The sequence below is a fragment of the Eublepharis macularius genome, chromosome 18 (assembly GCF_028583425.1).
Source record: "Eublepharis macularius isolate TG4126 chromosome 18, MPM_Emac_v1.0, whole genome shotgun sequence".
In the NCBI taxonomy this organism is placed as follows: Eukaryota; Metazoa; Chordata; class Lepidosauria; order Squamata; family Eublepharidae; genus Eublepharis; species Eublepharis macularius.
Genome location: NC_072807.1, coordinates 2014576 through 2036002, shown reverse-complemented (window position 1 = coordinate 2036002; position 21427 = coordinate 2014576). Strand labels below are relative to the sequence as shown.

The 21427-nt window shown below is 52.3% G+C and overlaps 1 protein-coding gene across 8 annotated transcripts in view; it reads left to right on the top strand.

The window, feature by feature from the left end:
• ZNF384 (zinc finger protein 384) overlaps positions 1-20984 on the top strand; it is a 46030-nt gene extending 25046 nt beyond the window's left edge. For 5 of the 8 annotated variants that reach the window (XM_055002408.1, XM_055002403.1, XM_055002409.1 and 2 more), the window contains 5 exons: positions 7986-8210; positions 8780-8962; positions 9771-9849; positions 12188-12346; positions 12488-18162. In XM_055002408.1, the coding sequence (XP_054858383.1) occupies positions 7986-8210; positions 8780-8962; positions 9771-9849; positions 12188-12346; positions 12488-12793 (952 nt within the window). In that variant the 3' untranslated portion in view covers positions 12794-18162. Of the gene's footprint in view, positions 1-7985; positions 8211-8779; positions 8963-9770; positions 9850-12187; positions 12347-12487; positions 18163-20573 lie in introns of those variants that run through there. The other 3 variants (XR_008598502.1, XM_055002404.1, XM_055002405.1) reach the window with 3 other exon arrangements.
• The last annotated feature ends 443 nt before the right edge of the window (positions 20985-21427 follow it).

The window sequence follows — 21427 nt, the reverse complement described above, 5'->3', positions numbered from 1 at the left end:
TCCAGAGGGAATTCAGCAAGAACAGCCTGGAGCTTCTGCAGAGACTGTCAGGGACGAGGAACAGCCAGAAACCTCCACAGAGGCTGTAAGAGACAAAGACTCCCCCAGGGCAAGAGCGAAATCCGAGCCTCTGGGGCCAGCTGAAAGGAGGAAACTTAGAGATAAGGCAGCGCTCCTGGAGAGGCGTAGGAGTGGCCGTCTGCAAGCACAACGCCGAGCTGAGCTGTTCGAGGGAGAGGCAACAGCTGTCCCTCATTAGGACAGCAATAAAGGAAGACGCTGAGGAAACCAAGCGTGGAAGCAACTCAGCTCGCCACTCCCTGCTACCTGGATGTTCGTGTACCCTGCTCTACTGCTTGCTTGGACTTTGACCTTGGCCTGCCTACTGACTACTCTTCTGCCTGCCCCTCTCTCTCTGACTGATAGCCTGACCCTGACACCTGGCCTGACTCCTGGACCCTGGTTTGCTGTCTTCTGTAATACTGAACTCCTGCCTGCTGTGTTCAGCCCTGCAGTACCAGTGAGCCTCCTGCCTGCTGTGCCCAGCCCTGTGCGCGACAGGAGGAGGTTGACAGAACCTTGCGGGCAGTGAGGCCTACCACATGCCTCCTAGACCTGTGTCTGTCGTGGCTGGTGAAAGCCAGTGCCGACAGACTATGGGATTCTTTGGAGGCCATTGTCAACTCTTCTTTTGGCTCCGGGGTTTTTCCCAGGGTGCTAAAGGATGCTGTGATGAGGCCTCTTCTAAAGAAACCATCATTGGATCCCGCTGACCTGGTCAGTTACCACCCAGTCTCGAACCTCCTGTTCCTAGGTAAGGTGATTGAGGGGGCAGTGGAGGAATAGCTGCAGGGCTTCCTGGAGGGTCCCTTGGCCCTGGATCCTTTCCAGTCCAACTTTGGCCCAGGACGGGGGACGGAGGCGTTGCTGGTCGCCCTCTCAGACAATCATCACAGACACCTGGATCGGGGTGGATCGGCACTGCTGATATTAGATCTCTCACCAGCGTTCAATACAGTCGATCACGATCTTTTGACACGCCGCCTCACCGATGTGGGGATACGAGGGATGGCCTTTGATCCGTGGTTGGGGACAGAGGGTGGCGCTGAGGGAGAAGTTGTCATCCCGACACCCACTGGTATGCGTTGTGCCGCAGGGGACAAGACTCTCCCCGTTATTGTTTAATATCTATATCTGTCCCCTCTCCCAGCTGGTGCGAAGTTTCAGACTTGGGTGTCACCAGTATGCTGATGATGCCCAGTTGGACGGCTGGCCTAGTTCGACCCCAGATGTCCTGGAGCATGCTTTTGAAGCCGTGACTCGATGGTCGAAGCAGAGTTGGCTGAAATTAAATCCCACGAAGACGGAGATCCTGCACTTGAGTTGCGGGCACGTGGATTCGGGGCTCCGGCTTCCGGCCCTCAGTGGGGCGCTACTCATGCCAGTTCCGAGGGTCAGGAGTCTGGGGGTGATCCTAGATGCCTCCTTGAAAATGGAGGCTCAGGTCGCAGTAGTTGCCAGGTCTTCTTTCTTCCATCTTCGATAGACCAGGCAGCTTTCCCCTTATCTTTCGACCTGAGACTTTAACAACAGCAATTCAGGCAGTGGTCACCTCTAGGTTAGTTTACTATAACATGCACTACGCAGGGCTTCCCTTGAGTCTGATCCGGCAGTTGCAGCTGGTCCAAAATGCAGCAGGGTGTGTCATTACTGGAGTGCCAAGTGGTACACATACAACACCGGTATTGCACCATCTGTATTGGTTGCCAGTAGAGTGCTGAATCAGATTCAAAGTTTTGGTACTAACCTATAAAGCCTTATGTGGACTGGGACCGGCGTATTTGCGGGACTCTCTCCCCCCATATGTGCCCCAGAGGACTCTCCAGTCAGAGGATAAACAACTATTGGTAGTCCCTGGTCCCAGGGAGGCCCGCCTAGCCTCAACCAGAGCCAGGGCCTTTTTGGTCCTGGTTCCAACCTGGTGGAACATTCTGTCTAATGAGACCAGGGCCTGGCAGGACCTACTAGCCTTCTGCCGGGCCTGTAAGACGGAGCTGATCCGCCAGACGTCTGGTTGAGGCTGGGCTGGGCTGGGCTCCCACTGGCCGGATAGAGGAGATGGGGGTCCCTCCCTACTAGAAGCACCCACCAGCTAGCTTTTTAAGTGATGGTCAGATGGCAGATTGATTACTTCTGTTGCTGCTCTCTTGTATATTTTTAAATATTTATATTACACTGATTTTGTTACTGCTGTTTTAATCTGTTAAAATGTAAGTTTTATTGTAATATTTTTATTGAATGTAATCTGCCCTGAGCCTGCTGAAAAGTGTGTGTGGGGGTGGGGTGGGGGGGCTACATACATACATGCATACATTACATACAGTGCCTCTGGGGGAAAATCAGGGATCTGGATTTTATTCTTCAGGCAGAGTGAACAGTGTAAAACAAGTCTCTGGCTCTGGCCGTGGGAAGTCTCTGCAACTGGGGGGAAGGGGCTGTTGAAGGCCCCAGATCCCACCTCCTGTTTGCCCCCAGAAGTTCAGAGTTCCCCCTCTCCCCTGTTTCTGGGTGTGAAGGCAATCTCGCTGCTGCATCTGTCATCCCTGTTGATGACAGTAGTAAACAGCCTCATTGGCCCAAGCAAAACTTAGGGCAAGAAACAAAATCCATCCAATGCCCTCTATTGGGGCTAGCCAGAATGACACAAAGCAACGAGCGAGCACTTCAGAAGTCTCCATCGGACCAGAAGAAGAGTTCTGATAAGCCGAAAACCTAGCACAACGTTTTGTGTCATTTTGGTTGGACCTAATAAAAGGTGTTGCGTTGATTTTTATATCCTGCTGTCGGCTAGGGTTGATTGGGCCGGCCCTCCCTTCACGTTCCCAGTGCATCCCTCGCAAACCTGCGTGCTTGTAGGGGCCCCTTCTGTTAAGAATCACGACTAAGGCGTCCTGGGGGGAGGGGTGCAAGACCTGCCCTTCCGAGTTGTGTTCAGAATGGCATCCGGAGTGGTTTTTTAAGAAGCTGTCTTTGCCAAGAAAAGGTGCTTTGGGTGTAAAAGACCCAAAGAGGGCCGGCTTATATAATTTCTCTTGCTACTGTTGCACATAGGCTTTAATCATCCTAGGACAGGGCAAGTGAACTGTGGGAAACTTGATCCTTGGTTTTTATTCTGTGCCTGCTTTGCTCCGCATGTACACTCCTCGTTCTTTGATTCCTGAGAGCTCAGTAGAAATTGCCCGCATGCACTGCGCATCATGCGTCTGTTCATAGATGTAAGGGCTGGTAACGTTTAACGGAAGTGGGAAACTTGAGGGCGCTGTGTGCTCTGTCCAGTGTTGTGTTCAGTGCTGTTGCTGTGCTCCTGCACTGCATGCGCCATATTATAACATTTTTATGCCACCCTTTTTCCAGGGAGCTCCTGGCAACCCCCCTTCCTTTTTTATCCTCACAACAACCCTGTGAGGTATATTCAGCTGATAGAAAGTGACTAGCTCAAGGTCACCCGGGAAACTTCATTGCAGAGTTTGGATTTGAACCCAGGCTTCTCTGGTACTCTTAAGCACTGTACCACACTGGCTTTTTACAGGCTCCTCGTGAAAATAGAACATTTCTTAAAAGTGATAGACATGCTTGTCTGGGTTGTGCGGGGCCTCATTTGAAGAAGCCTTTAAAAGGCAAACTGTGTTGCAAGTGGATGCTTTAAACCAAATTTTATGAAAATGTCACTCTGGAGCTCTTTCTTGGGGGGGGAGGGAGGGAGGGGCCTGCGGGGGCAGGGGCTGGCTTCCTTCAGGGCGACCCCCACTCTTTGGGCGGTTCACTTTCAGTTAGGCCAAAGAGGAGGGAGATGGAGAGCTTCAGCATCCAAACGTGACCTGGGCATGGTGCCTCTGGTGCTCCGGAGCTCCCGCAGGCGTCTGGGGACGTCCCCTTTACGATGCTGCGGCCCGCTGACTTCCCAGGAGAGAACTGGATGCTGGCTGCCAGCGAGCCATTCCTGGACTGAACACATCCACGAGGCTGGCCGTGGTGGGTGAGAACAGGAGCCAAGACCAGGAAGCACGAAGTCGATGCTTGAGAAGAAGGAGCTCACAAACATGAATCAGAGCCTTTCTTTTCCTTTACAAGATAAGGACCCAAACAGCACCAGGCCACTGGCATCCCGCCTTCTAGTAATCCAGCCTGAAATCAGGAAATTCTTGTGATTGGAGTGAGATTCTTTTATCACTGTTGTTGGTAATAGGAGTTCTAGTATTTTGGTTTTGGTTTGTTAATGCAGGATCAGGCTTAAGGCTGTGGCCAAAAGAGCCGTACCAGGAAAGGAAAAGCGAAAGGCGAAAGCGTGAAGGGGGGAGAGGGAGAAAGCGAGCCGCGGCGGAACATTCGGCTTTTCTATAGCTGAGACTTCAGAATTCCTTGCCCTAATTTTTGATGCAGATCAACCGTTCACATACACGTTTTGCTCCTCAGTCATTTTTATTTTAATTCCAGGGTGCCCCATTTCTGTGTTCAGCATATGGCATGCTAGGGCGTGGCTTTGCATTGGAAATGGACAGTCACCTGAAGCCAGCAATAGGCATGCTGATTATAGATTTATTTACTATATGTTTAATAACAACAACAACAATGTTCGATTTATATACCGCCCTTCAGGATGACTTAACACCCACTCAGAGTGGTTTACAAATTATGCTGTTATGATCCCCCCAACAATCACCCTGTGAGGAGGGTGGGGCTGAGAGAGCTCTGAGAGAGCTGTGACTGTCCCAAGGTCACCCAGCTGGCTTCAAGAGGAGGAGTGGGGAATCAAACCCGGCTCCCCAGATTAGAGTCCTGCCGCTCTTAACCGCTACACCAAACTGGCTGTATCCCATCATACTTTAAAGATGCTCAGGACAGGGTCCGTTGGCTGCCCTCTTCTACTCAGTCCTCACAACAACTCTGTGAGGTAGGTTAGGCTGAGAGTAACTGGCCCAGGTGACTCGGCAAGCTTCCCTGGCAGACTGGGGATCCCAGCCTGGGTCTCCTGGAACCCACTACGCACCATATCAAGCTGGCTTCCAGTTTTAGCATCTATGACGAAAGGTATCCGTATAGAGGGAGCTGAACATAACTCTGGGCAGTGGGACAGGGCTTCTGTTCCACAGGGGTCTTAGCAGTTTGCCTGGGAACTTCATGTGTTTTCTCCCTGTGTTGATGGGTTTCTGTCTCTTGACCAAATGTTTCTAGTATTGTGGTATAATGCATCTCTGCATTAATATAATTGGAATGGGCCTAATCTCGTCAGTTTTGAACCAGTTTGTTCTTACCGATTTACTGTCCCATCATTGGAAGTCTGCCTGTTTTATATTCGCCCCTAGCGGAGTCCGTTCTTCATCTGTACTCTTTTTATCCTAAAAGATTCCAGTGGCTCAGGGCCAGCATTTACAGGCCATGGAAGAACCAGGCGGCAAAGCCCTTGCTGGGCTGCTGGCGTGTGCAGCTGAGGGTCCTCCCCTCCCGGCTTTTAGAAAATCAGCAAGGCGAAGAGTTCGAGCCTGCCTTCTTCCTGCAGTGTAAACTTTTGAGTGCATTGGGGAGTCCTGTTTTAGTTGCTGAGTTTGGGACATTAAAAGCAACCGCCTTCCTCCCACACAGAAGTAAGGTCCAGGAAGAGGTTAGTCTGTATCAAGTATCAGCTTGCTGGGCTTCCGTGGCCACATAGTAGAAGATTATGCCGGTCAAAGCAGGTCTGCCCTCAGCCCACCTTTTTGGAGATACGTTAGGCTTACTCATTCTTTTTATCCCACACAAGTCTCTGAAAGAAAAAATACCTTAGAGAGGTAATGCACTTTTAGTACTGTTATCCTTCGAGACCAACAGACACCACATCATAGTTTGAGAGATGTGAGAGCCAGCATGGTGTGTGGCAGTTGGAGTGTCAGACTAGCAGCATCTGAGAGGCCTGGTTTCGAATCCCCCCTCTTCCCACAGAAGATTGCTGGGTGGCTTCGGGCTGGTCACACACACTCAGCCTAAACTTCCTCACACTGTTGTTGCACAGATGAAATGAAGGAGAGGAGAAGGAAGCAAAACACTTTGAGTCCCGGTTGGGAAGGAAGGTGGGATATAAACGAAGTAAGTAAGTAAATAAGTAAATAAATAAATGGCTCTTAACTATGATCGCCTGCAAGGTCAACATTCATCTTGTATCTTGGCTCCAGTCTGGCAGTTCAAGTATGCCAAGTGTCACGTCTCCATTAAATCAGGGGCAGGGAGAGAATCTTCCATTTTACAGCGCTGTGTATGGTTAGCAGCCCTTTTTATTTTTTTTTTTGCCCTTGGGAAACCAGCAAATTGCAAACCATTTTACCCAGGCTTTGGTTGACGCTGTCTTGAGGCTGCCGATTGTAGCAAAAGAGCTAAATCTTTGCCAACCGAGAGCAGGCAGTAGCCATAGTTTTGTAGCATTCTGGGAAACCTTGAGCCAACCAACATGGGTGCCGCATTCAGCTCCTGGGCTTTTATTTATTTGCTTCATTTACAGTCTGCCTTCCTGGCTTGAGACTCCAGGCAGATTGCCTCCTAGCAAAGCCAGTTCAGACTGCAGAGGCTCCACTAAACAGTGCCGTGAGATTCAGAGTACAGAGCTGGAAAACAAGGCAAACCAAAGACTACCTGAGCCAATCAAAATTGCCTAAGGCATGAAGTGCCCTAATGCAGAAAGAGGGTGACAAGAGTAGAAGACATTGCAATAAAAAAGGGAGGTCGGTCCGTAAACATTGCGAGAGGCTACAGCTGTGCCTGACAGCCACTGCTCCCTTGTCCCAAGGCCTGGAATCTGTCCTGCATCTCTTGTGCTGGGCACCACACAGCCCATTTGAGCCACAGCAATGATCTGCAGCTCTTTTTTCTGTATTGTCCCCACCCCCACCCCCACCCATGCTTAATTTTCATGAATTCCTGGGTTTCTCCTGGTTCAGCTGTAGAACAGGAAACCTTTGCCTGTTACCCTTTCTGTTGCCCCATTCCTTGGGATTGCGATGCTGGCCTCCTGGAATGGGGCACGGGTTGGGCTGAAGATGGGAGTCCAAGGGTGAAGCAGTGGCACCTCGGATGCCGTGTGTAGAGCCGTGTGTAGTTGGGGTGAACTCAGAACTGAGAGACCCAGGTTGAAATTCAGTCACAGAAGGTTGCTAAGTGACCATCTGCCAGTCACACGCTCTCAGCCTAACCAACCTCAGAAGGTTGTTGGGAGTCTAAAAAGAGGGAAGGGGGCACCATGTTTGCTGCTCTGAGGGCCTTGGGGGAAGGGTGGGATAAAAATGTCCTGGTTAAATAATAAAGATTGCAAATTGTTTGGGATGAGCAGGTGCTCCTTTGCTTGCTTGAAAAAGCGCATGGCTGTCAAGGTGCTCTGCGGACAACTGCTTGTGGCCCGGGTGGTGGTTATGGTAAACCTGGCACTGAATTTGAGGACACAGGATGTTCGTGCTCTCAACAGTTGGGTCCAATAAGTGGTTGCTGGAAAGAGCTGGAAGAGACAGGATTTCCCCCCATCCTTGTCACAGGCCCTCAACCCACACAGCTTTTGACTGTCCAGACCCCACAGCTCCAGCTGTCCTCTTCTGAGGGATCCAAAGGGACAACTGAGGAAAGGGGGTTTGGGGGGAAATCGTGCACACATTGCTAATGGTTGCCAAGCACAATCCGGTATCTCTCTGGCCGTGTTCACTGGAGGTTACTGGCCATGGGTCCTTTTGCTTATAGGATAACAGGCGTGTACCTGAATGGAGCAGTAGCTGACTTCTTCGTGTTCTGTGCAGTGAATGTTCTATTAGGACTCATTCCAGGAAATCGGAGTGAACCCTGGAACACGGGGGTTGGGCTGCCTCCCAGAACGGGGATGGTCTCGACCTTGGAGTTTCCTGATCTGCCATGGGTAGTAGAGAGCACCCGTGCTTTGTGTGAGTCTCTCTCTTTTCTCTCCATCCTGGTCTTAGGTGCCGGATGTGTTCCCTGACCTTCTACTCCAAGTCAGAGATGCAGATCCACTCCAAATCCCACACGGAGGCAAAGCCCCACAAGTGCCCCCACTGCTCCAAGAGCTTTGCCAACAGCTCCTACCTGGCCCAGCACATACGCATCCACTCGGGGGCCAAGCCCTACACCTGCAGCTACTGCCAGAAGGCGTTCCGCCAGCTCTCCCACCTGCAGCAGCACACACGGTAAGGGCCCCAGAGGTGGGGGCGGGGGAGGGGGGGGGCAGGAAATGCGGTCCACGATGCATGCTGCTGGCGATCTCGGCATGGGGAGACTGATCTGGGCAGCTCTGGCCATTTGCTGCAGGTCCCCCTTAGATTGTGCGGCAGGTCAGGCGCCCCCTGTTGTGTGCTCGCGGGTCCTCTGTCAATGGGCAGGCATGAGTTCAGGACCCCGCCTGTGATAAGCTGAAGGGCTGTTTAGCTGTCGGAGGCAGGGGTCTGTGAAAGTGGTAGGTGCAGAATTAGCAGCCTCCCCCAACACCACCCCAAAACTGATTGTGTGCCCCCCACCCTGCTACTCCAGCCTTCAGTTCCCCTCCCCACGCACACTTCTGCCACCACTACACCTCCTCTCTCTGCCCCCCTGGGTCTAGCTAGGCCTTGGCCTTTCGCTAGCGTTCATGGCAAGAGCCCTACCTGGGTTTGCTCTGGCATCACCAGACAGCATGGTGCCGTTCCTCATGTTGTCATTGCCAGCCAGCTGGCGGTCGTGTCCAACTGCTGCCCCTGCTCCTCCTCCTCCTCTTCGGCAGGATCCACTCCAAGCTCCACACGGCGATTGTCAAGCCGCACAAGTGCCCTCACTGCTCCAAGAGCTTCGCCAACACGTCCTACCTGGCCCAGCACCTCCGCATCCATTCGGGGGTCAAACCCTACACGTGCCGTTACTGCCAGAAGGCGTTCCGCCAGCTCTCCCACCTGCAGCAGCACACACGGTAAGGGCCAAGGAGGCTGGGGGCCCAGCCTGGCCCCCCGTGCCGTCAGCATGCACCTTTTTGGAGCACGCACGCCAAGCATGCAGTGGGCGGGTGGGGAATGCAGCCAGCCTTGTCAGACTGGGAGGATGCAGCCCACCGGAGAAGATGGAGTGGGGGCTGCAGAGAAGACACTGACCGTGCCAGGGCTGAGGTGGGCATGTTGTGGCCCTGGGAACCTTGCCATTCCCCCCAGGGGGTCACAGAGAGAGGGGCAGGCCTGGGCCACCGGGGGGGTCCCACTCTGCAGGGAAGCGGAGGAGGGGGGGAGAGAGTGCGCAGGATCTTCCACTGGCAGCGCAGGGGGTCGATAGGCACATCGTTTTCCTTGATCAGCTTCAGCCCAGCACTTTCAAGGGAGGGCAGAAGACTGGTGGTAGGGGGAAAGGTGAGAGCGGGTGAACGGTGGGATTGCCCGTTCGTGTTTTTGCGGAGGGCCGTGTAAAACCACACGGCCACCTCGGCTGTGAGACCGAGACCTTCCCCCCCCAGCCCCTCCCCCTGGCGCTCCTGCAGATGACGGCGACGGCCGTGAGCTTCCCCCCTCCTGCTTGTGGCCTGCTGAGCCCCCCCCCTCGCCTCTTTCTCGCGCAGCCTGGCTTGCGGGGGGGGGGGGGCCTGCAGGGCTGCTTGGGGCACGGCCCGGCTGGCGGGTGGCTGCACCTCTCCTGCTGGCCCGTCTCGGGGCTCGCGGCTTGTTGGGCTTCAGCGCGGGGCTCTTTCCTTCCGCTAATCTTGGCTTTGGTGCTCTTTTTTTTTCCTGTGGTAGGATCCATACTGGAGACCGGCCCTACAAATGTGCTCACCCTGGGTGCGAGAAGGCTTTCACACAGCTCTCTAATCTGCAGGTAAGACGGCCTGTTCGCTCCCCACTGGCCCCGGGAGGAGGGGTGGTGCGTGTGCCCCACTTCTGCCCCAGAGTCTCTGAAGTGATAGTTGAAGGCCTCACTGTCGCTCACGAGGGAGACGTTTTGTGCTCTCACACAAGGGACAGGCAAAGAGTAGCATTTCTGCGCTTTCTGAATCCTGATCTGCGCTGGAGGTTGTTCCTTTGTGCCCTGGAACTGAACACATAGAAATGGAGGTCTGGCTGGGCATGGCTGGCAGGCAGCCCCCGGGATGAGGGGCTGAGAGTCGTTTTGTGCAAGAAGCAGCTGGCTGGGGCTTGAAAGAGTCCTCCTGGCACTTTCTGCAGCCTGTGGAGTTGGAAACAGAGTCTTAGCTTTATTGCCATTAGGGTGTTGTTGTTAGTGTTGCATTTTTATGATCAATAAAGGTTTGCTAGGCGTTGAACAGCAAATAAAACTGCAGTCTCATTCTGCCATGGGGCTTATGGCTCTGAAGTAAAGTTCCTTCAGGTTGCCTGTTTTAAGGGAACCAGAGAAGTCTTTCAAGTTCTTGTCTCTCTTAAAGAGTGAGGAAAAATGCTCTTGCGTGGGTGTTTTCTGCTACTGTGCTGTGGTTTGTTCTAGTATTTAATTTCTTGTATAGTCATATGAGGATTGTTAATAGTTGGTGAAGTGCCGCCCCAGTAGTTAGTTCGGAATATCTTCGCACAGTTGAGCTGACTAATGTCTAAGACGCATGTGAATTGTGGTACCTCTGAGTGGCTGTGAGGTCAGGGCAGTTGCCACTGCTTCACTGGAGATTGCGGAGAAGAAATCTTTGTGTTAATGTAGAACTGTGCACACATTTAGCATTTGAAGAAAACACAGCAAGAATTGCAGAGTAATACCAGCTTTTATAACAATTGGGTTTTCATATGAGGATTTTGGAGAGCAGAACGAACCTGAGGGTGGGTGGTTTTTTGCATCCTGTTGTGTAGATCCGTCTGAGATAGAATGTGAGTTTCTAGCAGAGAGCCAGGAAAGGATGGGAGAAAACAAAACTATGGGAAGAATAGGAAGAGAAACAGGTAGAAGGAAATCCTTGGGAAGGGTCTGGGTCTGAACTGAGGTACAGAGTTTAGTCATAGTATTTTTCATAGAGGAAGGAGCTAGCAGAACGTGAAAACAGCTAAGACGAGGTCAGGACTCCCTGCAGTACACAAATAGCAAATAACGGTAAAATAATAATCCCCGGTATATGATGCTCTCAGGTGGAAAATTGTAGTGCACTATGAATCAGACACTCATGTTTAAAATTACCAGATTTATTTGCAATAGATATTTGGATGGGATACCACCAAGGAAGTCCAGGATTTCTACACAGAGGCAGGCAATGATTAACCACCTCGTTCCATTTCTTGCCTTGAAAACCCCAGCAGGGGTTGCCAAAGTCAGCTCTGACTTGATGGTACTTTACACACACATGCAGTTGAGTAATAATAGCATAAGAGATAATCCACAGTTAACATACGCACAATTTAATATCCAGAATCATCGATAACAGATGATTCACAATACGAACTTGTGTGACGGAATATGCAGGGTAATAGGACAAGATCCCAGGTAAGAAACTTGTTTTCATATCATCCTGGTACCTCCTTCAGATTGAAAGAATATAAGGCCATGTTCATACTGTTACTCATAGTAACAGTAGCAGCAGAAGTCAGTGCTGGACTGAAGAAAAGTTGCATCCTCATAGTAATCTTAATGGATATGAAGATGGAAAGCAGTAATTAAAGCATTAAATTGCGAAGGAACTAACAGGACATTAAGACAACTCAGGCCTGAAACCACAGCCTGACACGTGCACGTGCAGGCGTCCCTCCCCAGAGGCAGGCTGGCAGTCGCTCTGGCTCAGCCGTGTTTGTGCTGCCGCAGCCCCCTTGTTCCAGGGGCCCTTGAGCTGGAGCGGCGGGTGGCGGCCAGCCAAAGCTGCTCGTGCTGGAGGTCTCGTGGAGCAGCTGCCAGATCACCCTCCGCCAGGAGCCTGGGGCATGGGGGGTGGGGCTGGAAGGGCTTTGGAGATCCCGTGGCTTCTTTGCACGGCTTCGAGATTTATATTATCTTTGGGGTGCCTTTGTAGCCACATTCTATAAATAGATGTGTGAAGCTGCCCCTTAAATAAAAACTTTCTGTTGTCACTGCTGTGGAGCGTGTTAAAACTTTTGCAAAATGGAGTAGAGAGAGCTGAGCTCCTGATTTTTGAATTTACAGTCATACCAGAGAGAATGCCTGGAAACACATCTGTAAATCTAATTTCCATGCACTCCTCTCTCTCCCCTCTCCCCCACTCTTGCAGTCTCACAGACGGCAACACAACAAAGACAAACCATTCAAGTGCCACAATTGCCACCGTGCATATACAGACGCCGCCTCACTGGAGGTTCATCTGGCCACCCACACAGTGAAGCACGCCAAGATCTACAACTGCTCCATGTGCAATCGGGCCTACACCTCGGTAAGGACAGCCCTGAGCTGGAGGAGGAAGCAGGGAGCACTGCGGAATTGGAGCAGTACTGGAGAGACGGCTCCTGCCAGGCCACCCACCTGGCTCACTCGTCTGTCCCTCTCATTTCCTTCCCTCTCTCCTCTGTCACAGGAGACGTACCTGATGAAGCACATGCGGAAGCACAATGTCCCTGATCCCCAGCAGCAGGTGGCCCAGGTGCAGGCCCAGGTGCAAGCTCAGGTGCAAGCCCAAACCCAGGCGTCGCAGCAGCAGCAGCAGCACTTCCAGTCGCAGGGTGGCGGGGCAGCGGGGGGCCCGTCGGGGGACAACCCTCCCAACCCCCCGCCCCAGTGTTCCTTTGACCTTACTCCTTACAAGACTTCAGAGCATCACAAGGACATCTGTCTCACAGTTAGCACCAGCACCATCCAAGTGGAACACCTGTCTAGCTCCTAGAGACCTTGGCAGAAGGGAGTGGAACACTTCTGGCGCCCCAGGGCGCGTTTCTTGTGCGATGGCCTCTTCTTCTGCAGCAGCCTCCAGCCTCTTCTGTTATGGCTTCCCTTTGGGGGAGGGGAATGGGTGGGTTAGATCCGTTGAACGGCCCCCTCTTGGCGGAGACCCTTAATGCCTCCAGAGGCCAAAGTGGCATGCCTTGAATGGGGGGGAAGGGAGCTCATTTCTTGTTGGGGAGGGGGGGGTCCTCTCCTTCGACAAGCGTGTTCGGTTTGTCAAAGGAAGGCCTCCCCCCATTTTCTGTCTTCTTTTTTTAAGGTGAAAGCACCCCCGCCCCCTTTCTGGTACCTGATGAGGAACGAGGGGAGGCTAACAGACGGGAGGGACTTCAAGATTGGCTGGTGGCTGAATACCGAGGGCACGCAACAGGGCGACTCCTGAAGGGTGTCGAGTGGAGAAAATTGGCTCTTTTGTCCCCTCCCCTTCTTTTTGAGAGGGAGGAGGAATTACTGCTCCAGGGCCGAGCACCAGATGTACCCATTGTGCAGAACCACAGGGACAAGGAAATGAGGGCGTGAGGTATGCCTGGACTTGTGTCAGCCTTCTCTCACCAATGGTGGAGGGCTGTGTTGGAGTTAGTGCTCCCCCACCGCTGAGATGGATTGGAGGGGGAGGGGAGAGACTGCAGCTCTCGCACCCTTTTCACAGCTTCCGTGCTATCCTAATACAGCAAAGTCCAAACCAAAACAGCAGCTGGTGGTAACGAGTGCCAAAACGAATGTGGTCCCCCCTCTCTTTCTCTCCCAGAGAGAGGGGCCGAGGCAGAACTCCTCCCATCTTCCTCCCCCAGACGCCACAGGCTGCTTGCCCCCCACCTCCCAGCTGAAAGGAGGGCTTTTGTGGGGCCATCAGGAAAGGGAACGGTTGAGCTGCTCCTCTTCTTGCAGCGAATTGCCCAGATGCTTCCTTCACTCTCTGCATTGCCAAGGCAGATGGGATTCGGGAGGCAGCCATGGTGGTCTCCTTGGACAGCAGCAGCCCGAGGAATCTGCCAAAGGGTGGGCACTGGCGAAAAGCAGATCGTGGAAGCAGCCCGGCCTGTGCAGAGACCAATGAGAAGGGGGAATACTAAAAAAGACTCGAGACCCCACCCCGTTGAATTGACATATATCTATAGATATATATAGAGAGAGAGATACCTATTCACGCCCTCGCCCTACTCAGCCTGCTCCGTTCCTTGCTGTAACTGTTTCTATCTGTGTTTATAAAACGCACTATCCTTGGAATTTTAAAAGAATATTTAATCCTTTGTGTTTATCTCCCCCTTCACTGTTTTCATCAAGTTATGTCCCTTTTTTTTCTCTCCTTCCTCCACTACCTGCCCTCTTTTTTAATAATGTGGTTCCCTATGCTATCATTTCAATATTCTGCATCTCACTTGGATAACAGAAAATAAGATAGGGGAAAAAATCTAATTGAGGTTTAAGGCAAGTTTTAAAAAATCCCTAGAGAGAATACAAATGCCAGGGGGAGGGGGGGTGTTTAATATTGGTGCATCAAAATAAATGGGTTCTGATATATTTTTTCCTGTGTGAATGGTGTTTGCAGTAGCTGATGGAAGCTGTGTGTAAACAAGGCCAAGAAGAGAGGGGTGGGGATTGCATGTTCTTTCCCCCTTCCTGCCCCATAGAGAGCCAGCCCTGCAAGGGTATCATGGGCCACCTTTCATGCAGACTGTGCTGCTGGCCCTGGTGCTGAAAGCAACCCCTGTGCAAAGACTCGTTCCATAAGCCCTACACTCTTGGGCTGAGCCAAGACTGGTTGTCACTTACCCCGACATCCTTCCCCCAACACCTCCTACCACCCACACATAGCCCTGTTGAAATTAAAAGAACCAGGTGCGTAAATATTCCAAGACTCTGTTTTGACTGTTGGGGGGCGGAGGCTGTGAATGTTCAGTGTGCGTGCTCCTTCTGTGTCAGGCGTGAGTATGAATATTACAAAGTGTCTTTGCTCTTCAGCACTATCTGTGCGTGTCTGCCAGAATCCTGCACTTCCCTTCGTCTGGCTCCGAGATGACTTTGTGTCTCTTGTCACTGTGAGCATTTGAGAGATGTGGGAATTCCCGTCTGTCCGTCCCCCCTCCCCCCGGCTGCCCTTTCTTTTTGCGTATACCAGGCAGAAGTGGAACAATGCAAGGGGGGGGGCTTGTCAAGGTTTTGCAACATAGCTCCAGTTGTTACACAGTAATGTTTGTTTGCCATTTGGCCCACGGCTCATACATTCCCAGCTCTTCCTCACTTGCCCAGCAGCGGATGCTCGGGGTCGGGAGAATCATTAGCTGTGCTGCTGGGCCAAAGTGGCAGGAGCCTCTCCTTCATCTCTGAGGACAGAGCAAGGGCTTGCTGAGCTGTGAAGAGCACAGTAGAAGACAGGGCAGCAGAGGGTGGGTTAGATCCCGTGGATCTGTTCTGTTAGTGGAGGTGTTTATTCCAGACTGGTCGTGCTGGAGGGAAGCGCCTCCATGAGCTGAACAGATTGATCCAGCCTCTTGACTTTTCTAAGCTCCGGAAATGAGGTAGGAGAGGCCCATCAGTGGGTGTGGGGACATGTTCATTAAGCCCACCCCCCCTTTTTGATACAGCCTCAGGTCAAACAGGTTTGTGGACCTACTGTAGAGGGGCAGGGGGGCATCAACGGTTCTACTTTTTTCAGCGATTTGAAAAAAACCATCTCTTGTACCATCCCCAGTAGCTACCAAATAAGGAAAATGTGCACGCTGTCCAGGGGATGGCCACCCATATGTGAGGAGAATATGTGAGGACACCAGCTATCCTTTGTGCTGTGTGCCTTTTGAAGCTTTCCTGCAATGGTGAGTTTGCTGTCACGAGCAGCGGTGCCCTGCTCTTGGGCCAGGCTAGCAGCGTGGCTGAGAATCTTAGTGCTCCAAGCACAGAGGTCTTTGATCTGGTGGGAGAATTGCACCCTCCTTGCGATGTTAGCGTATGGATGAGTCCTCTGTGATCCCAAATATTGAAACCTGGCAGGGGCTGAGAGTCATATCTGCCTGTGCAGGTGTCAAGACCGCGTGAGCTGCTGTTGGAATGTTGCAGTCCATCAGACTGAGCAGAAAATCTTCTTTCCTTGGCGGCCCTTCCCCTCTCTCCTGCCTCTCTTAAATCTTTTTAACACGCATACTCACAGTTCTCTGTGCCGCTCCAGGAAAATGGATTGTGGAATCTGGAGGTAAGAGTACACAGATTTCTTTATGCAGTGTGTCAATCACTGCTCCCCGGATACAGTGTTAAGGTGGCCAACCAAAACGCACCAAGTCAAGATATGCCAAAAGTTTATGGCTCTGGGTAGTTTTCGTGTGTTACTGGATATTTTTCTGTCTTCAGTGAAAAAGAAGCATACCGGCAGAGTTTAGGTCGCTGCATATTAAGGAGAGGATTTCCTGTTTGCTTGTACATTTTGAAATCACCACGTCAGCTCAGTGTGGGGGGGCTTCCAGCTGCTCTACAGCCCCTGTCCTGTTGCATTTCCCAGAGGGGAGAAAAGGGGATATTTTAAATTTCCAACCTTAGTATTGCATTAGACCTATTTTGTATTTAATTTCATTACTATTTTTTTAAAACAAATAAACTCCAAAAGCCCTCTTAATTTTCATGGAACTGGGGTTGTGTGGTGTGTGAATTTTCTTGAACCATTGAACACAGCTGGGTGGACCAAGAGTCTGAAAGCAGAAAAAAGTAGGTGCCCAAATCCTGCTGTTCGTCCTGCTGCTTGTAGGAGGCCAGAGGGCTGACCAGGCCCAGTCTCGTCTTCCTAGTTCTCGGGCTGTCCTCTCATGGCAACAGAGGGGGGGGGCCACAGTGGGCCCGTGTGCGTCTCTCTGGGTTCTTTCCTCTGCTTTTTAAAATCCTGACAGTTGTGACTCTTCCACTCCCTGGTGGTTCCGTTCAAGGAGTTTGAAGGTGGTCTTTACTGCCTTCCTAAGAAATGCTTCATGTTTGCATATGCTGCCTACTAGTTACCGATCTCTGCCTAAACAATCCAAAGAAAAGCTTGATTTATATGATGTATGAATTATGAAAATCAGCACAATCCTCCAGTTTTATTGTGTTAGCATTTAACTCAAGGGAGTGGCCAAGAGCCCAGTAGGGCCCAGCTTTTTTGTTCTGCTTGCCTGCCCCTCGGAACTACTCCGCTTCCAAGACTTCAGCAAGCTGTGCTTTCAAGCAACTCCTTGCAGGCCAGCAAAGGCCTCTTGGGCCTCATGAGAGCCGCTTTCCCTTGCAGAGCCCCTGGCTTGTATTCTCCCCGTTTTTACTTTCGCCATCTGGCATTTCCTTGATTCTCATCATGCAAGTGATGAAGATGACAGAAGTAAGTTAATGAAGGAAACTCCTTCAGTATCTCTCTCCCTCATTCATACCTTGCCTTTTCCCCCCAGCGGGAACCAAAGCAGCTTGCATCGTTCTCTTTTCTCCCAACAACCCTGTGAAGGAGGTTAGGCCGAAAGTGTAAGGGGCCCGAGGTCACTCAGTGAGCATCCGTGGCAGAGCAGAGATTCAAACCTGGGCACTAGAGCATAGCTCTAGTTAACTTTTGTGCAGCCAAGGTGTGAGTTGTATACTGTGGCTCAAAGAGACTCTTGCATCAGAGGAGGGCTCCTTACACCACAGAAAATTGCCACTGCTAGCAGAGCAGGTCCATGGTGCCCAACCCTATGTTTTCAGTCTTGCTGCGAGGAAGTGCCTGTGAACTTGGATGTCTGTTAGTGCAGATGTCTGCACTACTTTCACCCCACCATCAACCTGAGCCTGGACCACTCCCCACAGCAGGTACGCTTCCTGGACACCACTGCACAACTACATAATGGACAGATGAAGACCACCTTATACCGGAAACCCACCGACCGATACTCATAGCTACATGCCTCCAGCTTCCACCCAGTCGATTGTCTACAGCCAAGCCTTACGTTACAATCGTATCTTCTCCTGTCCTCTTGATCAGGACTCCCACTTAAGAGATTTACAACAAGCATTTTTGGAGCTACAGTACCCACCAAATGAGGTGAAACAAATCGACAGGGCCAGACTAGTACCCAGAAACAGTCTGCTCCAGGACAAACCTAAAGGAACTAACAACAGAACACCACTGGTGGTCACCTATAGCTCCCAGCTCAAACCCATCCAACGTATCATCAGTGAGCTACAACCCATCCTGGAAAATGATACCTCTCTCTCAGAAGCCCTGGGTGGAAGACCTTTCCTTGCCTACAGACAGCCCCCCAACCTTAAACGACTTCTCACTCACAACCATGAATCGGCCAGCAGAGTCACCAGCACAGGTACCAGGCCTTGCAACAGACCCAGATGCCAGCTCTGCCCCTATATCTACCCAGGGAATACAATTACATGACCCAATGGCGTTAACTGCACTGTCTCTGGCTCTTACAGCTGCTCATCCTCCAATCTGATATATGCCCTCATGTGCCAACAATATCCATCTGCTCTGTGCATTGGACAAATCAGACAACCTCTGCACAAAAGAATAAATGGACACAAATCTGACATTAAAAGTGGCAACGTCCAGAAACCAGTGGGAGAACGCTTCCGTCTAACCAAGGGGCTGGCTTGAAACAGGTGATGGGCAGCATAATCCTGAGGCCTGCTTGGCTGCTGCTGGCCTCATGCCCACGTAACTGCGACACCGCTAGTCCGCTTCCTAAAGACTTTGGCAGGAGAGCTGCACGGGCGGCTGAGGCCGGTAAGGTGCAGCAAGCCTGCTGGGGTGAGTGTGCCACCATTCCCCTTGCAGCCCCACCAGCATCCCCCAATGCCTGCACCAGACCTGTGAGGCACAAAAGCAGTGAGCCAGTAGCACAGCCAGTGCACAAAACACTATCCTCGCTGCCTGCCAACGCCGTCGTCCTGCCCCAACCACACCGCCTGCAGTCCCACAACACCCTCCCGTGGCCCACTAGACAGTGTTGGATGCCCCTCCCATGTGCAAAGGGGGCGGTCAGCTTGCTGCAGCTGCCCATCCTGCCGCTGCAAGGATCCCTCTATGCAGATGAGGGGGCTGTCCCACGTGAACCGATCTTAGTTGCACCATGCCGGGGAGCTGTGTGTGGGAGCCATCCTCCAGCGCCTGCTGCAGCCCCCCAGAGGACAAGGAGGGGGCCATGCTGGGCTCATCCCTGGGGAGGCTTCCCTGCCCCCCAGTCGTACCTGGGCCACCCCCACCGACAGCAGGTCTGGTAGGGTGCATGAGCCGCAGCCGCGAGCTACCCAAGCAGCCCTCCAATGTATTCCTGGCCCTCATGACTAGCAAACAAACAGGGCAAATCCCGGAGCAACAGCTCAAAAGCATAGTGGAAAAGAACACCACCCGGGATTAAAGAAACAGTCATATGATCTATTTAAAATGCTAGTGCTCCCAAATTCATATTCATTTACAACGTGCAATTCATACAACAAGATCATGTATTAAATACAAAATGCCAAGTTCTAAGAACAAGGACCACATATTCCCCTCCCATACATTCCAAGGAAGCTGGATGCCAACTCCAAGTCCAATATCAGGTAAGTATACCAGATTTCGTCTTCTGACTTCCTCATCTCTCTCTCTCTCTCTCTCTCTCTCTCTCTCTGCGTCACTCTCCAGGTTCTATGAGGGAATGGACATTTGAAAATAGTTTATCTCCATACGGTGATCCTCTGCCTGCCCCTGAGGAAGTCGGAAGACGAAATCTGGCGTTGCAGCCGGCCCCCAGTTTGGGCTACTACCCTTCAGGAGCTCTCGTATGGAATATTGAAGAAGACCCATCAGCAAAAAAAAAGAACCAAATGAGCCTTGTACTCTCTACAAAGCACAGCACTTACCTGCTATTGGACTTGGGGTTGGCATCCTGCTTCCTTGGAATGTATGGGAGGGGAATATGTGGTCCTTGTTCTTTGAACTTTGCATTTTGTATTTAATACATGATCTTGTTGTATGAATTGCATGTTCTAAATGAATATGAATTTGGGAGCACTAGCACTTTAAATAGGATGCCGACTACCCCGGGGGCCAATCCACTTGCCTCTGTGGCAGCCGAGCCCCCTCCCCCACGTCCTATCAGCTCCCTGGGCACGCTACATGACCACGGCCAGGACACCCATAATCCCAGCTAAGTAGGAGGGCAGCTGGAGGCTCTGCCCAAGAGTCCCCTGTGCAAAGCAGGAGAGGGGCTCGAAGTGGCGGGGCAAGAATATGCAGGGGGGACTTTGTGAAATCTGGGGTGTGCCTTGCGTTCACACATGGGGGAATAGCCACATCCATAATGCCTGACAACTACCACCCACGTCCCTTTCAAGGCGCCCATATCCCGAGTCCTGGCTTGGGGAGGTGTGAGGGCGCACCAACAGGTAAGGAGCTGAGGACGCGGCTGCCTCAGCTTGTCTGTTCACACTGGCCTTCCTCCTCACCTGCACCCTCTGGCCTCTGTGGTGGAGACGTGCTGGAGGGGGGGTGTGCTGTCCCCTGCCCGTGAGCCGGCGTGGCCCATGCTTGCCACAGAGGCAGTCAGTTAGGGAGCCCTGCTTGGAGCAGGTGTTTCGGGGGGAGGGCCCCAAGCAGCCCATGGCATGGCTCTGCAGCAGACCCCCTTGGACGGGCTCCCCCTCAGGCAGAGGAGAGGGTGCTGCTGCAGGCCAGGGTGACTGGGTATTTCCTCTGGCAACCCCCTCACGATAGCAGGTGGAAACCCTTTTGTCTGCCTCCCTCACAGGATCAGAGCTCCAAGCAGCCATGGGAACAGAACAGCCAGATGCGGACGACGAGCACTGCCCTGCCGGCAGCACCATCCCAAGCGACGGACAGCCTTCCAGAATGTGGCAGACCTACCTGTGGCTTGCACAAGGCCCAATCCTTTGCCACACATCTCTGTTTCCCATTCAGGCAGGTCACGACCGGTCAGGGAGACCAAAGAGCCTGGCTGCTCCAGCCTCCAGTGATCCCTCCCTGCTGCCATCCTAGCCCTGCCCACGGAACCGTTCCCTGGGCAGCCCTGAGGCAGCAGCATGAGGAATGGCCATTGCGGCTCCAATCCCTACGCAAGCAGACACAGCTGCTGTCCCAGCCAAAGGAAGTTGGCAACACGTACCCGAACACACTGTCTTTGCTGTTGGCACTTCAATAAAGCCTGTGTTGAACTCTCGGTGCCTGCCTGCCTGCCTCTTTACCCAACTGCAGCTGACAGCAGTTTCCCTGCATCCCCCACTCCTCCTAGGGGCAGCCCCACCGTACATCCTCAGGGATGGTCCCAAGCCCATTGGGCAGCTCAGCGCCCTCGCAGCAGCACTGCAGGCAGGCTCCGCGGTCCATGGCCACAGGAAGAGGGATGTGGGTGGGCTGTCACATGATGGACCCCTGTGCCATGGGACAGGGCCACCATTCAGAGGCTACCACACCAAAGGTGCTCTTGCACCCAGTTGCAGTCTGAGAAGATGCCCTAGTGGTCGATTGCATGGGGGGGAGGCACAGAGGACTACGTGCATGCAGTCAACTACACCCTCAACATTCAAGGGCCTCACAAGAGAGGGAAAGCTGGACCAGATGAGATGAGCACAGCCTCCTCTACAG